The sequence below is a fragment of the Galeopterus variegatus genome, unplaced genomic scaffold (assembly GCF_000696425.1).
Source record: "Galeopterus variegatus unplaced genomic scaffold, G_variegatus-3.0.2 Scaffold5288, whole genome shotgun sequence".
In the NCBI taxonomy this organism is placed as follows: domain Eukaryota; kingdom Metazoa; phylum Chordata; class Mammalia; order Dermoptera; family Cynocephalidae; genus Galeopterus; species Galeopterus variegatus.
The window spans coordinates 16,038-33,274 of record NW_007731399.1 but is presented as its reverse complement, the minus strand read 5'-3'; the positions used below and the strand labels follow the sequence as shown (position 1 = coordinate 33,274).

The window sequence follows — 17,237 nt, the reverse complement described above, 5'->3', positions numbered from 1 at the left end:
TTATTAAAATTTTATAGCTTTTGTAGAGAAACCAGTGGCAGACTGTAACATGCCATTGGACTAAGAGGGATTGGGGAGGCTATTTAACAGAGAAAATGGTGAAATGGCTAACATTTTCAAAAGAAAAGGGAGAATCCTTTCTAAACAGGAAAAACTGGCTTAAATTCGAATTATATAACTCCTGACTTCTGTTAAGGCACTCTAAGTACGTAAGTGATACTTTTCCCATGGCCTTTCCTCAATTTTTATACACGTACCTACATATTAAATTTCTATCTTGCCGAACTGAAAACCGGTTAGCAGTTTTCCTTAGATATTTTATGTGCAGACTATTTTTGTAGTATAAAAAAAAGCTTAAGAATTTTTATAGGGGGTTATCTGATTCCTCAATTCTGAGTCAAAGGGATACATAAAAATACTTGTTTATGAGATTCTGGTTGTGCGTGCATCTGTGTGCGTGTGTGTGTGTGTGCGTGTGTGTGTGTGTGTGAGAGAGAGAGAGAGAGAGAGAGAGCGAGCGTGAGTGCCAGACAGACAGACATGAACATATACTCAAAGACAATGAACAGAGGCAAGAAGATAGAATTTGACAAATTGAGATGCATTAAGTAGCCGTACTCTTGGTGTGGTTAAACAACATGGTACTTTGGAGGCAAGTTTGGATTCCACACCTTGAATAAGCTGTTAAGATCCTCCAAAGAAGATGTACTTCACTCTCTGTGCATTCAACCTTCTAAAGTTTGTTCTCCTTTAATTGCCTGTCCATCACACAATTGCCAAAATCCTAGCAATGGTGCATATGACCCCATCAGTAACTCGCAGAAGCAGAATGTCACTGCTTGTCAAAATCAGGAGTTTATTTAAAAAAAAAAAAAAATTTTTTTTTTAATTGACTTCAAGTTTAGCTGAGCTATGTTAAATATGCTTGGCTGCACTAATGACTCTCTACTACTACAGACTCAAAAGGCAGGAGCATTGGTAGAATCTGAGGGAAGCAATAAGCTTATCCCAGTCCTATTCAGAGAGAACCCTGTTAAAACCACCAAGTAGAGAAGTGAATCTATGTTAGTGTATCTCAGGGCCCACATCACAATCACCCAGGGGTACTTATCATAAATGTAAATTCTTTCTAAATCAGAATTCTTAGATCCAAGGCCAAAAAATATACATTATTTTTTTTACTTATTTTAAATTTTACTTATTTAGTTTTTGGTGGCTGGCTGGTATGGGGATCTAAACACTTGGCCTTGGCATTATAACACCACACTCTAACAAACTGAGCTAATCAGCCAGCCCCCAGTAATATACATTTTAAACAAGCATGCAGGTGATTCTGGTGCACACTAGAGCTTGGAAACCTTTGCTCTATACCACAGGAAGGGGGCTGGTAATCTTCAGGCATGGCATCCCTACCTACATATGTTCCTGCAAAAGGGGTCTGTCTGTGTAGGGAAAGCAACAGGGAGAAGGAGATGTGTGTAGTGGTGATCCAGCAAAGGCCATTCTCTCTCTTATCCTGCTCAAAACCACTTTGGAGGCAAGCAGCCCAGCTAAACTCATCTGGAGGAGCTTTCCAGTGAGCCTGAGGTTACCAATAGCAGAGAGAACTGTCAGATATTGGGGAGCTCCACCAGAAAATCTCTCCTTCTGTTGGTTAGACTTACAGAGTCATCTAGAAAGCAAGTATCCCTGGGAAGATCCCTGAGTTCTATCTTAAGGACTAGAAGTTAGCTCCTTAATTATGTTAATATTTTAAAAAGGACTAGTTGATAGCATTCTGAGAATAATGGGCAGGATACAGGGAAGGCACCTGAGGCGTGGAAGGAAAGAAAGAAATTCATAGGGAAGTGGCAGGTGGCAAGGCACAAAATCTCCTGCCACTCAAAGTCATCTTAGCTGCCAAGGTGTCCCATCCCTGCCAAAAGAGCACGTCCCTGGCATTACAGTCTGGATTTTAAGGGCGGGGACAGCAGGTTTTAATCCAGCAGGTAATCTGGAAACATCTTGCTTGACCAAAAACCAAATTTTATTAAGGAAGAGAGTCTCAGCCACTATGGTGAGAATACTAAATCTCCAGGTTTTCTAATTCATATATGGAGCCCCCTGCTTCTTGAAACAATTGCAAACAAGCTGGGGTATTTGAAGAGTTGAAAGTCCAGGGAAAAGATAGCAGAGAGCATACAGCATGAGCTCCAGAGCCAGACTGCCTGGGATCAAATCCTGTGTGAACTTAGAGAGAGAGAGAGAGAGAGAGAGAGCGAGCGTGAGTGCCAGACAGAGAGGAAGAGAGTCTCAGCCACTATGGTGAGAATACTAAATCTCCAGGTTTTCTAATTCATATATGGAGCCCCCTGCTTCTTGAAACAATTGCAAACAAGCTGGGGTATTTGAAGAGTTGAAAGTCCAGGGAAAAGATAGCAGAGAGCATACAGCATGAGCTCCAGAGCCAGACTGCCTGGGATCAAATCCTGTGTGAACTTAGGCTGGTTATTTTACCTCTCTGTAGCTTATTTTCCTCGTCTGTAAAATGAGGACTCAAATAGTGCTTCTCTCAAGGAGTTATAGTGAGGATTAACTGAAATAAGGTCTGCAAAGTCTTAGATCATAGCAAGTCCTGTATGTATATTTGCTACTGTTATTATTTAAGAAGAAAAAGAAGACTTTCTCTGCCTAGGGCTGCCTCACAACAAATATCAAAAGATGGTTCTTGGAGCTGAAGAGGGAAGAGAATCTTGCAGCATCTGTGTGTATCCAATGTTCTTTCAAGATCGATAGTGGCTCTTTTGACTGAATCACAGTCTTCTCTCCTCCCCCAAATCCTGCTGAGGGGATTGCTGGGCCACAGTCCAGGCATCTTCTGTCGGGCAGCAGGTTCTCAGGTTCTCTTTTAAGAACATTTTAAGGGAAAAAGAGGTGGGAATGGCAGAAGAATAAAACCCTATTTTGTGTAGTTTAGTTAAAAAGGCAAATAACTTATACCATGTGATTTACTGGTAAGGCTTCTAAGGGTAAGATTTAAAATAAAATTCTATTAGAGAATTTAGACAATTCATTCTAGGGTGTAAAATGGCATTATCTTAACCAGGATTAAATCACACTTCCTGGGTCTGACAGAGTGTTTCCAGGGAGAGTAAGCACCATGCAGCCTTCAATGCCACATGCTTATTGTTGTTCATGACTCTTACCTCCACCGGCTGTCTAACACCATTCAGCCTTCCCTGCCAGCACACCACGGTGCAAGTCTTTGAAACAGAGAGCTGGGTCTGAAAACAACACCAGGCTCCCTTTGTTTGGGGGAAGTGTTGGCAATGGAAAGCTATGAAAGGGAACTGGGGCGAGGCACTCGTTCCTATGGCAGACAGTAACTTTAAATTTGATGTTAATTATAAGCATGTTAAAGTCCGTGTTGTAATTCCATAATTACCACCAGCCCATGGCTCTGGGTTGTCTCATCTACATAATTATATTAAGAAATTTGTTCATGAACTCAAAACTGAGTGGAAGGGCAGTGTAGTACAATGATTCGAGAATGGATGCTGCAGTCTCAGGCTATCTGGGTTGGAATCTTCTCTGTCACTTAGCTATCAGACTTTGGGCAAGTCAATTTTCTTTCTTATTCGCAAAATGGGGATAAAAACGGCAGGCAACTAACTCATAGGGTTGCTGTGAGGATGAAATGAGTTAATATGAGTAAGGTATTAAGGTACCTGGTGTTTTTCTTGGCACTGGGACCTGGGAAGATGAGTGAGCCATCAGGGAGCTTACAATCTAGAAATGTGGTATTGCATTCAGCTCCTATCATGTGCTTTGCAGAAAACAGGTGCACAACAAAGGTCTCAGGGAAGCCTGCAGAAATCGCTCATTCACTGTTGGGTGTCTACGGGTGCTGGCCAGTTTAACATCACAAAATGTATCAGAGAAAACAATGGTTGTATACATTGCCTCTATAAATATGGATAAAACATGTCCTTAGTTAAAAACTCCATGCTCCAATCCTGAGTCTTTAAAAACTATGAAATGGAGGGAAATGCTTTCATATTTTATCCATATTTATAGAGGCAATGTATAAAACAATTGTTTTAGGTAGTCACTCTTAAAACGTAAAGTGTATGCTCACTGTTGATATGCCCAATAATGCTCTGCTATGAGGGGCACAGCATGCTAAGTCCAATCAATACAAACTTTTAGATAATATATAGATAGAAAAGGTGAAAAAAGAACAGCATGGACAATTCTAAAGCCATAAAATCTTTCCCCTTTTCCTTCCCTTTCCACACTGCAAGAAAGTATTCCCCTTTTCCTTCCATTTCAACACTGAAAGAAAGTATTGACCAGTCTTTTCTTATTCACTGTTTTTAGACCCTTGTTTTAAAATCTAAAAGTTCTTATAACATCCATCAAAACATTACAGAGAGTCCATCCCAGGGATCGAATTTTCTCCATTCCAAGCAATTTAAGGCAAAGCAAGAATACAATTTAAAAAACCCGAGGAAAATAAAGACATAGTCCACAATACAAAAAACTTTAGTTAAATATCCAATTAAGTGCTTTTTTGTATATACCATGTTTTCCGTATCATGGACATTTGGGCTGGTTCCAATTCTTAGCTATTGTAATGAGTGCTGCAATGAACATTGGAGAACAGGTATACCTTTGACTTGATGATTTCCATTCCTCTGGGTATATTCCCAGCAGTGGGATAGCTGTGACCCAGCTCTTCTTACTGGCTAAGTCCATCTCTTCTTCGGCTCCAATTGTCTTTCCCAGGCTGGGTTCTCCATGGTAACCCTCTAATCCTGCTGGAGAAGGGCCTTTGGCAGCACGGTCATTTGAAATCTTAATTTTACTTTAGGAAACAGCCCTCCTATCTGACACATTTCTTTCTTTTCCCCTTCTCACTTTATCCTTCCCTAGGGAGAAAGATTGGGTTGCCTGATGTGTGAGTTTTGGAGAACAGATTACGGATGCTCAGCTCAATCAACTCCCATGGGCTTGTTCACTCTCTTTTTTTTCAGCTTGTCTGTCTTCAACATGCAACCATCCTCTATACTCTGACTGGTGTGCTAAATGGAGAAGAACAGAGGCAAGACTGAAATTTAACCTAGGAGAGTTGACATTAGTAAACCCATGATGGCTGCATATATAAGTTGCATCCTCCAATTTGGCTATCAGTTGGTAAAGCTAGTAATTTGATTTCTATGACTATTTCTCAATTGGTTGTGAGTATGAGAGGGGATGACAGAGGACTACTAACTGGCTCCCTAAAAGCCAAATACAAGGCACAAATATAGCCATTCAATAAATATTTGTTAAATGAATGAACAAGGCCACGTGGATAATAAGCAACAGAGCAGAGACTTGAATCCATGTCTGACAGAAAAGCCCATAGTTTTCTAAAACTGCACTTCAGTGCTTCTTGTACGACATTCTATTTCCAGGCTTCAACTGATACTTCAATATGTCTGCCAGCAAATTGGAAAGACTAGTTGGCACAGACATTAACTACCTTAAAAACATATGTATGCCTAAGAACTTTGCTGATAATCTATTTGTCTACAATAGTGATGATGGATGAGTTCAGCATGTCTGCTTTTCGTCAGCTACATTACAGGCCAATACTGACTGAGCCCTCTGTGTACGTGAGGAGGGACCTGGAAGATGTGGAGAAGAAGCGGAAGTGGCCCTGGCAGCAGCATGTACAGATGGGGGAGGAGAAAGGCAATCAGCCAAGCACGTAGCTGGATAAGCACAAAAGGGGCAGGGCAAGGGACTGAGGACCAAGGAAAGGAGACTGAGGGCCCAACAGGGAGGGACTTGGGGGTTGGGGGGATGAGGAGAAGGCAGGGGAAGGAAGAATGAACACAAAAATCTCAGGAGAACAAAAGGCTGAACAGAAAAATATGTCCAAACAAAGAAAATGAAGAGGAGACAGACAAAAGAACAGGAGTAAATCAATCACTATGAAAATAGCCACAAACTGATTTTCCATTTCATGTCAAAATGATAAAAAGCAAGGGCTGACCTGTGTGCCAGTAGCCTTCTGAAACTTAGAAATAAAACACCCTGGTTGAAAATAGTTTGGGGAGCCAGAAGATGACAAGATTCCTCCTGCAAGCAGAAGTGAAATTAAAGTAATGATAGTATCCACTACCCCTTCCCCACCCCCAGTCACAAAACAGGGGGAAGCTGTTTGGCTGGTAACCAGGTATGAGCTCAGTGGGACCCTGTTCTGACTGAGCTAATATAGTTGCTTTTTAAGAGTATCTGGTAGAACTCAGGATTGTGTGTTCACAAACACTATATAAAAACAGGGTCGTCTTTGCCTTCCAAGCAGTTGTTTTCACTGTTTAAAGGCCGGGCTTAGCCTTTTTTTCCCCTCAGTAGAGTGGAACACAAAGAATTCTCTGACACACTGCACTACAGCAGATGAAAGTGCTTAAGTGTAAGTGAAAGCAACAATGTTTAGAATGACATTTACTAGCTGAAAACAGTGAAACCAGAGCGCTCTAGTTCACGGAGATTAAATGTCAGGCTTTAAACATTTAGCAGAATATTAACTATGGAAGTTTTTAAAATTTAGAATTCAGTTTTATATTGCAAACAGCAGTTAAGACATATAAAAGAAAGACTTTTTAAAGCAAGGAAACAACTGAGCCATTGGCTGAATAAGAATATATATTTTCAACAGAAAGTGACTAAACTGCAGGACTGTTACTGAGTTTAGCTCAACTATACCAGCGGTGCTGACTGTTCTTCACCACCCCAGATTAATCAGAGAAAGGTAACTTGCCTCATGCTTCACATTCTGAATGATACAAGTCCAAATCCAAAACACAGCAATTTCAGCAAGTAATTTTCCACAGTGGACATGGACATTAAAGAACTAAAGGGTTACTGAGTTTAGCTCAACTATACCAGCGGTGCTGACTGTTCTTCACCACCCCAGATTAATAAGAGAAAGGTAACTTGCCTCATGCTTCACATTTTGAATGATACAAGTCCAAATCCAAAACACAGCAATTTCAGCAAGTAATTTTCCACAGTGGACATGGACATTAAAGAACTAAAGGTTTTTACATTATTGTTTTATGCACCAAAAAAGTTAGAGGGGAAAACACATCACTTTTTTAAAAGAATATTTTCCATTTACTCATGACAAAATTGGCTATAATTTCCAAATATAACATCCATTTTTGTGACTAAATCATAAAATCTTAGAATGTGACAATATTAGCAGTCCTTCCTTTCTTCATTCAAAATCAGCTAGTAAGTACCTTCTCTACTATGCTTATAATGAGGTGTTGGACAGATACAAAGCCAATGACAATGGTTAAAATTTAAAGCTTTGTTTTAAACACCTTATAAGCATTGTATTTAAATCTAAATATTTTTATGAAGTAGTTATATTATTCCCACTTTGTAGATAAGAAAATTGGGGCTATGAGAGATTAAAAACACTTCCCAAGACCACAGGACTACTAAACTATGTGGTATTCAAACTCGGGCCATTGATTACAAAGCCTGAGTAATTAAATTCTTCTCAAGGAACTCCCAGTCTAGCAGAGACCACAGGCTCATGAACAGGCAAAGTTTTAACTCAAGAAATGCCACAACAAGGATATGAATAGAGACATATTGAGTAATTCAGGTCTGGGAGGACCACAGGGGAAGAGACATTTAAATCAGGTTTTGATGCATGAAGAGGAGTTTTTCCAGTGAAAAAGACATGGTTGCTCTAGACATAGGGAGCTAAATGTACCAAAGTTTGGAGACCTTGACATGTCCATGAAACGTTCACAGTTCAGTGTGTCTTTGACGGGGGTAAGGGGGATGCAGGAAAACAAGGCTGTTATGGTAGCCCAGGTGAAGATGAACAGGGAGGTGGGAGCAGAGAAATGAAGGAGGCCAGAGTCAGGAAACGTTTCTAAGCCAGAAGCAATATGGTCTGGTGATCTACTGGACGTGGGTGGTAAGGGAGGTGAATCCATAGTTGCTAACTTTTTAGATTATTGTTTAGTTTAAGACTGAGAATTAAGGAGGTAAAACAGATTGGGAGTAGGGGTAGGAAACAGGAAGATAATAAATTTGATTTTGGAAAACTGAGTTTGAAATACTTGAGGGATATCTGGGCATCCTCTCTATGCATCCTGTACTTTAACAAACATTGAGTGCTTCTTGTACTAAACACTAAAGAAATTAAAAGAGGAGCAAAACTGGCCCCACCCTCCTGGAGTTCATATACTGTACAGTCTGGTTCTCAATGGTGGCAACATATAGGGGAACTTATAGAAGCGTTTCTGGTTGTTATAGTGACCAAGAGGTGCTATTTGCACTTAGTGGACAGGTGCCAGGGATACTGATATTCTGCAATACTTGAGACTGTTGTTAAAAAGAAAAACCTCGTTTATTTATTTAATAGAAATACAACCTATTTTTGCATGTTGATCTTATATTTTGCAATTCTGCTGAACTTATTAGCTCTGATTATTTTTTATGGATTCTTTAGGATTTTCTATATACAAGGATACTTCAAAAGATTCAAGGAAAAATACAATGAAAAGGATATGAATCTTTTCATGAACTTTTTGAAGTATACTTATATATGTTCATGCCATCTGTGAACTGGGAAAGTTTACTTTTCTTTTTCCAATTTGGATTTTTAAAAAATTTCTTGTTCTTGCATAATTGCTCTGGATAGGTTTCCAGTACAATGTCTGAATAGAAGTGGCATAGCATATATCATTGTCTTGTTTCTGAGGTTAGGAGAAAGGTTTGGTCCTTCATCCTTAAGTGTATTAACTATGCGTTTATTATAAATGCCCTTATTAGGTTGAGGAAGTTTCCTACTATTCCTAGTAAAAAGAAAAACTTTAGACAAATTAAATTTAACAGAGTTTAACTGAGCAAAGAACAATTTACGAATTGGGCAGTAGCCAGGACTAGAATAGGTTCAGAATATCTCAGGGGATGCAGTATGGTTGGCTAAGACTTATAGACAGAAAAAGGAAAAGTGATGTACAGAAAATGTTAGTGAGGTAGAGAAACAACTGAACTGGTTACAGCTGGGTGTTTGCCTTATTTGAACACAATTTGAACAGCTGGCTGCCTGTAACTGGCTGAGACTTGGCTACTTGTTACAAGAGTAGGTTACAGTCTGTTTACACATCAAGTTAGGTTACAGTTCACTATTTCTGAAGTAACCTTTAGACCAAACAATTTAATATTGTCTAACACAACAAGGCATTGTCCTATATCTCTTGACTTTCAAATGTCACTGAACCTAAAAACTAACGGTTTCACACAGAAAGATAATTTTTTTCTTCTAAATGTTTTTCATATACACTGAATTGTTTCAAATAGAACCTCTATGGAAACTTAAGGAAGACTGTACTTTGTTTTGTTTGGAACTTTACCAAGAGCTGTTCACTATTTAAGAAAATTACATCATGGGCAGCAAAGTTCCTCAGTTTTTGAGTTATCAATACAATTGCACCTGGATCACTCTGAATCACAGCGATCTTACTCATGATGATTCTACATTCAGAATCTGTCTACTTGATTACGTCTCCTGGCATGGTCATGCCTGAGTATTTACATATTGCAAAACATGTAATTTGATTAAAAATTACTTTCCTTTTATTTCTGCTTTTTAATTAGTGCATTATATAGCACTTTTGGAATTATGTGCATAGGTAAATTACATTAACCATGAATTTCATTTCAGGATAGAAAAGGGCATGTTATAAAATGAATACATTAGGTTTGAAGGGTCTGTGAACCACCAGTGAGAGACAGATGGACAAAAACAGGACTGCAGAGCATGATGGATCCCTAACCTTTGTGGTGTCTCTTCCAGAATCTGAAAACTGTAGTTTCTATAATGCTTTCTGGTTAATCTTTTCTTCTTTAGGCTAAATCTCCTTACTTCCTCCAACTGTTTCTCATATAACTTGGTTTCATATTCCCTCACCATCTGGGTCATTTTCCTCTGAACATGCTACAATTTGTCAATAGCCCTTTAAAAGTGTTGTGCCCAGAATCGAATGTGGTTTCCAGAGCTGAAATATACAACTATATTTCCTAATATTTCCCAAAGGGAAAAATGTTTTCCTTCCACACAAATCAGGATGGAGGAGGATCTGTCTTAATAATCACTGTATCTCCAGTATTAAAAAATTCCTTTTTTTTTTTTTTGTTTAAGCAAGTTCTATTTGAATTTTTAATTCTTGTATCTAGAGTTTTGACCTCAAGGAGTTTTTTTCCACAAATCAGGATGGAGGAGGATCTGTCTTAATAATCACTGTATCTCCAGTATTAAAAAATTTCCTTTTTTTTTTTGTTTAAGCAAGTTCTATTTGAATTTTTAATTCTTGTATCTACAGTTTTGACCTCAAGGAGTTTTTTTCCCCCCCCTTGCTTGTTTTTGTTTTGTAGATTAAATGGAAAAATGTAGGTATGGCTAACAAATACTAATTATTTTTATTTGTTGATAGCATTTGTCAACCAGTATCCTACAGTCATTTCCTGTCTGAAGACACTTTTCACTTAACAGACTCTGCCCTGCCAATGTCTTAAGTCAATTTAACCAAGACTGGCAGGAACACCACCTTCCCAGAGGCTTGGTCTATAACATGGTATTAGTATTTCTGCCTTAAGCTTGAATCTGGTATGTGTGTGGAAAGTCCTTGCATTTCTATGTGTCTAGTGAACCTCAGCAAAATTGCATCAAGGCTCCTGATTTTTCACCCCGTTTTGGTCTGAGACTGAAATCCTACAGTAGCTTGCCTGGCTCTTGCCAACAAGTTGTCCACAGGGACGAAAACAGCACCAGTTCATCTCTTCATTCTACATGTTAGGGGCCCCTTACACCACAGTGACACAATACACTGGTCTGAGCCTTTGGAAGCTATAGCAGACCTCTGTATAAGAATGCCACTGTGTTGTGAACACTAGCTTGTTATTCACCTTGAATGCAATGACTTCAACAAGAAGGGGACAGGTCAGCCATGGAAATCTAAGCACTTTATATTATATCTGCTAGCTGCCCAAGTTTCAACATGCTTTCGGAGCTGAACAGATCAGCTCTACGGTAAATGACATGAGAGCAGGCATACTTGTCTGTTTTGTTAGCTGATGTGTCCTTGGCCCTTAGGATAGTGCCTAGCACTTAGCAGGCACTCAACAAACATTCACTGAATGAATTAATAAAATTACCTGGTATAGGAGACATCTATCTTTGTTTTTCCCAGCATTCCCTTCTTTTGAGAATCACCTCTTTCCCATTCCATGTTATTCTGGTGGAGATGCCAATCATGAAGGAGAACAAGCTAAAAAATGGTATCATGAGTCTGGGGGCTCATAAATATACAAGTCTCTAACCCTTGGTTTCCCTACAGTAAGCAGGTATCTGCACTCTTTCCTACTTCTAGAGAATTTGAGGCATAAGTTCAGGAGCTTTGATAATGTGAACAGCATATTCTACAAGAAGATCATTCAGAGGCTAAACTTTATGTGAACATCCATCACACAACCCAAGAAAACAGGATAAAATGAAACTCTAATGAGAATAAGTTTGTTTCTATTACTGACTTGCATAATCAAATACAAGGATTAGAAATATCTTATTCAAATAAATTAGAGATAAAACTTTTTCAAATTTCTGATAGATGAAATACAATTTTTATAAGGTCAGCTTTAGTATGATGATGCTATTTATGGGTTCTCAAAAAAATTTAATCTGTGGAATATGAAAAAAACTGTATCTTAGATTAAAATGATCCAATAAATGGGGTATAGGAGAGATATGGTTGTATAAGGCTTTTCTAAAATAGTGGTAAAACATACATAAAATTTGCCCTTTTATCCACTTTTTACGTGTACAATTCAGCAGTGTTAAGTACATTTACAACCTTCCGCAACCATCACCACTATCCATTTACAGAATTTTTTCATCATTCCGAAAAGATACTCTGTATCCATTAAACAATAACTTCCCATTCCCCTCCTTTCTCCAGCCCCTGATTACCTCTATTCTACTTTGTGCCTCTGTGAATTTGTCTATTCTGGGTACCTCAAATAAATGGGATCATACAATGTCCTTCTGTCTCTGGTCTATTTCATTTAGCATAATGTTTTCAGAGTTCATCCATGTTGTAGCATGTATCAGAATTTCATTTTTTATGGCTGTACAGTATCATATGGTACATATATACTGCATTTTGTTTATCCACTCATCTGTGGATGAACACTTGAGCTGTTTCCACCTTTTGACTATTGTGAATAATGATGCTATAAACATTGGCATACAAGTATCTCTTTGAGTCCTGCTTTCAATTCCTTTAGGTATATACTTAGAATTACCATATGACCCAGCAATTTCACTATGTTTAACTTTTTTGAGGAACCTGCATAATGTTTTTAAAGATGACTTATAAGATAAAAATTTATTAATTTAGGAGATATATACTGTGAAAATTGTTACTTCTCGCTTGACATTTTACTTATCATTACTAGAGATAGACTGCTATAGTAGGTAGAACAGAGAATATATCATTTTCTTGTGGTGAAGGAGGGAGAAATTTCCAAGTAATGACAGATCCTCAAGAAAGAAGTCACAATAATTGGGCCCTGCTAAAATGTAAACACAGGATTTTGACAAACATAAAATATAGACTTCTTTAGAAAACACAAAGTTTCATTCAGAATCAAAGTAAGAATTAATCCATTATTTGATCATACAATTGTAGTCTCTGTATGCAAAATAATTGATCAGTACGCTTCAAAAGTGTAAAAGTCATGAAAGACTGAGGAACTGGCACAGATTGGAAGAGACTAAAGAGACCTGATAGCTAAATGTAATATGGATCTTGGATTGGATACAGAACAGAAAAAGGATAATGGTAGAAAAACTGGTAAAATCTTAATAAAGTCTGTAATTATTATAGCAGCATTAATATCTTGGTTTTGATAACTGTACTATGGTTATACAAAATGGTTAACATTAGTGGAAGCTGTGTAATAGTATACAGAATTCTCTACTATTTTTGCAACTTTTGTGTAAGTTTAAAATCATTTTAAAAAAAAGCTAAAAAGAATTACAGTCTCTAGACTTGAATGGGCATCTGAAATTATTAACTCAAATAATTAGAAATAGTAATAATAAATTTGAAGTTATAAGTCTGATCCCTGAATGAGCCTCCAACATTCATTCACTGAAGAAAAATATAAGACTTTTATGGTTAGTACCCCTAATAATCAATAATAATAAATTTGAAGTTATAAGTCTGATCCCTGAATGAGCCTCCAACATTCATTCACTGAGGAAAAATATAAGACTTTTATGGTTAGTACCCCTAATAATCAATTTCCTCCTGCATCCTCATTGTCACACTGGCCCTGTATTTCTTCCTCTTAGATACATTCTCCCAACCCTTTCAACTTTATCTTCTAGAACAGACTTCACATAGGAAGGCTTCTCACAACATTTATATCTTCTCAAATAATTATCCTCTTCAACTATTGCCAAATCAATATGTATAGTCCAGATTGCTCTCTGAGTTCTGACAGTACATCTAATGGCCTAGTGGACATCCCTACCTTCCAAAAGCAGCTAAAGTTTGACTCATTTGCACAACTCAGAAATAAAGGACTCAGCTACACTTTTCCTCAACCACATCTATTCTCTGCTTCCAAGTAGTATCTTGGTCTACATTGTAGTATAAAATCCAATATATTCTATTCACTAAAGTATAAAATAAAGTTGAAATTCAGCCATTTTTATCACCAGTAGACACAGTGAATATGTTTATCACTGATAAAGATAAAAATCTCATTATGACCTAAAATGCCAAAAGAGATTGTAGAAATTGGTTATAGGTGAATTCAGGACATTTTTAATGGTGAAAATGCCCTGTTTATTTTGTATTAAAAGAGAAACAACAAGCTACTGTACACTGATATTTCCATTAGCCATGTGACTACTTATTTGTGTATTATGAATTTAGAAAATACCACAAAGATGAGTTAGTTCTTTTTGCTATTCCTAAATTCTACAAAAAGAGAGTTCTTGACTGGAAGGAAAAAAATCAGGTTATCATTCCGTATTTAGTAAAAAGTTCTACAAATTTGAAAGATAAAATTCCAAATCCAACAGGGCCTAGCAGAAATAAAAACAAGAAAAGGTCTTGATTATATAAACAAAGATATTAAATAAAGTCAGAAGGAATTGTTTAGAAAACTGTGTGTGATCTGGACACACTATGATCAGAAAGGCAACTCAGGAAATAAGGGTTGGAAGGCACCTAGATTAGCCTAGAAACCTGGAGATCCCAATTACTTCCTGCTATGAACTGAACATTTGTGTCCCCCCCAAATTCATGTGTTGAAATCCTAACTTCTGAAGTGATGGTATTAGGAGGTGGCGCCTTTGGGAGGTGATCAGGTCATAAGGGCAGAGCCCTCATGAATGTGATTATAAAAGAGACCCCAGAAAGTTCCCCAGAAAGCCTTATAAAGACCCCAGAAAGCCTTATAAAAGAGATCCCAAAAAGTTCCCTTGACTCTTACATCACATGAAGTTACAGTGAGAAGATAGTTGTCTATGAACCAGAAAGTGAGCTCTCATCAGACAACAAATCAGTTGGCACTTTGATCTTTAACTTCCAATACTCCAGAACCACGAAAAATACATTTCTGTTGTTTATAAGCATTGTTTATGGTATTTTGTTATAGCAGCCTGAATAGACTAAGACACTTCCATTTAAAACAGGATTAACAATCTTGATTATTCTTTATTGTTGAAATCCAAAAACTAAATTTGATTAAGTGTTTTTGTCTACATTTTTTTTAAGTGAAAATCAAAATATTTAACCAAATTTAATTATAGTTTCATCAAATGAACTTCCATATAAAGATGATTTGGATCTTTTGGTAAATGTCATGGTAACTGGAAATCCCTAGTTTAAGGAAATAATACCATCCAACTCAGGAGTTGAGTTGAAATTAATCTTTCTTGAATTATATTTTAGTAGTTTTGTCTTATTAGAGAAGGCTACTGTGTTATTGTAGTGGAACCCAATAAGATTTTGCTGCTCATTAAGTAATAATTAATTTTCCATATGTGCTACTGAGAAATACAAATGCCAGATTTGGTCCTTGTAAAGGCTCTGTTACCAGAGTTAGAGAAAGTTCTGAGGTACCCCCAATCAGGCAACACACTATAAATTAGTAACATACTACATCATCATATGTGGGTCTTCTTTGAGAATATATCTATGCTCTATGGTCAATGGGGCCTGTTCTAGGCAGCCCTGCTTTGATGGAATTTCCTAGTACATCACTTTAGATTAAGATCAGTCAAAGACTTTTGGTGCTGAAAGGAACCTTAAAGATCAAAACTGATATCACAGGAAAACGTATAATCTGATGACAAGTTATTCAAAAACCTTTCTTGCATTAGTTCTGTTGATGAATAAAATAAAACAAAAAATAAAATAAAACAAACCATCCAGAAGAATCTTTCCCTCTCATCACAAATATGAGGACTGCTACGTATGTCTAAAGATAGAATTGTCTCATTTTTCCAGAGCATGATAAATAGTAGGTCATAACTGAACTCGACCAAAAGCTATTTGTTTATCTACAATTTATCCTAACCTCCCATCTCGTTTGTTGGAAGTAAGTTTCCTGCTCTTTATAATAAAAATACAGCAAGCAGAACCTGGATATTTACAGTGTTTTGTCAACAAATAAAACAAACAACTCCAAAAATCTGCACTGGCTATGCAAACAAAAGAAGTCAAACAATTACTTCAGAGTCCCAAAACTAATTTATTGGCCTAGTGAGGACTAGACTCCAACATGGATATTTTACTGTTCTTAGGTCCCCAGTAAGATAAAATCCTTCAGCATATAGTTTTAGTCATGGGTTATTTTTATTTTATTAGCATTGCCTTTAAATCACTCTTCCTTAAGGAAAACAAAAAACAAGAAAACCCTCTAGCATTTCCAAATTTATGATACTCTAATTGAATTATGCAACTGCATTATAGCAATGGTTTATAGCTCACTTTACTTTTTACCTAACTTTTATCATTTTGTGTTTAGAACTATTCTCAGAAATACAAATTGGCTGATTACTGAACAAGTTCTAATTACCCTCCAGAGACTGTGGGAGCCTGGGCTTTCAGTATTGTTCACTGTTTGGCTGTGATACAGGCTTCCTCTTCTGGTGCCTGATCTGTTATTGATTTAAAAACTGACCTAAGGGCTATTTGTTCTGGGCCTTTTGAAGTGCATTTGCTGTTCCTGACTTCTAGAACTATTCTGTCAGACATCTTGAAGCCTCTATGCCATATTCTTTACTATGTAGTTTGTGCAGCCTAGGATAATAGCTCATTAACCTGCTCTCACCTCAAAAGAGGGCCTATGATTTAAAGCACCTCCAAAGAATTGCACTAATGTTTCAGTTTTGAACCTTGAGGCAGGTCAGTTCTGTTCCCAGTCCACATCACCAGTGCTCAGCTCAGGTCTCAGCTCACAGCAATTCCTCAATGCAAAATAAAAACATTCTGTTCCCAGTCCACATCACCAGTGCTCAGCTCAGGTCTCAGCTCACAGCAATTCCTCAAACAATTTATAAATATTCTTTATAATTTTTTGTAAACTTATTTATAAATAATTACAATTATTAGTACAAATCATTACTAGTACAAATCATTATTTTTAAATAATGAAAAGTTTATAAAATAGTAATTTCAGGAATAAATAACTTCAAAGGATAGTTTTGATATCTAGATCTTATGATCCTAGAGAAATGGCATCAGAAAGCAATTCTACATTGATAGTTTCTGGCTATCTTAAAGAAAATGTTATTCATTGAATTATTATTTTTTTTTTTTAAGAATTAAGTGGGCATTTTGGTAGAACAGCAGCTGTTTCATATCTGAGTTCCCAAGGCTTGGTTATGCTTCCTAATCCTTTTCAATCTGAAGAGAGATTTACACAGTTTTAAACTTGTCATGGCACTCAGAAAAGGGGAGGCCTGAGTCCCAACTCTTTGATAACAAAGAGGGCACACACACCTGGCTATGGGGAGGAAGTAAGAGTAATACAGGTGATCCAGGAGGCAGCTCAAGGGTCCCCTGAACTGCATTCACCTCTCAGTGGAATCCAAGAGGGATCAGAGAGTGTTAGCTGGGGAGGAGATATTTAACTGTGAGAGAAGGAATGCTCTGGAG

The 17,237-nt window shown here is 37.3% G+C and overlaps 1 protein-coding gene across 1 annotated transcript in view; it reads right to left on the bottom strand.

Moving 5' to 3' along the window:
* Positions 1–16,474, bottom strand: part of LOC103604617 (UDP-N-acetylglucosamine transferase subunit ALG14 homolog) — a gene marked incomplete at its 5' end in the record, with an annotated part of 28,421 nt that extends 11,947 nt beyond the window's left edge. The window contains one exon of the mRNA XM_008589193.1: positions 16,411–16,474. Within this exon, the coding sequence (XP_008587415.1) occupies positions 16,411–16,474 (64 nt within the window). The remainder of the gene's footprint in view (positions 1–16,410) is intronic.
* Positions 16,475–17,237: the final 763 nt, after the last annotated feature.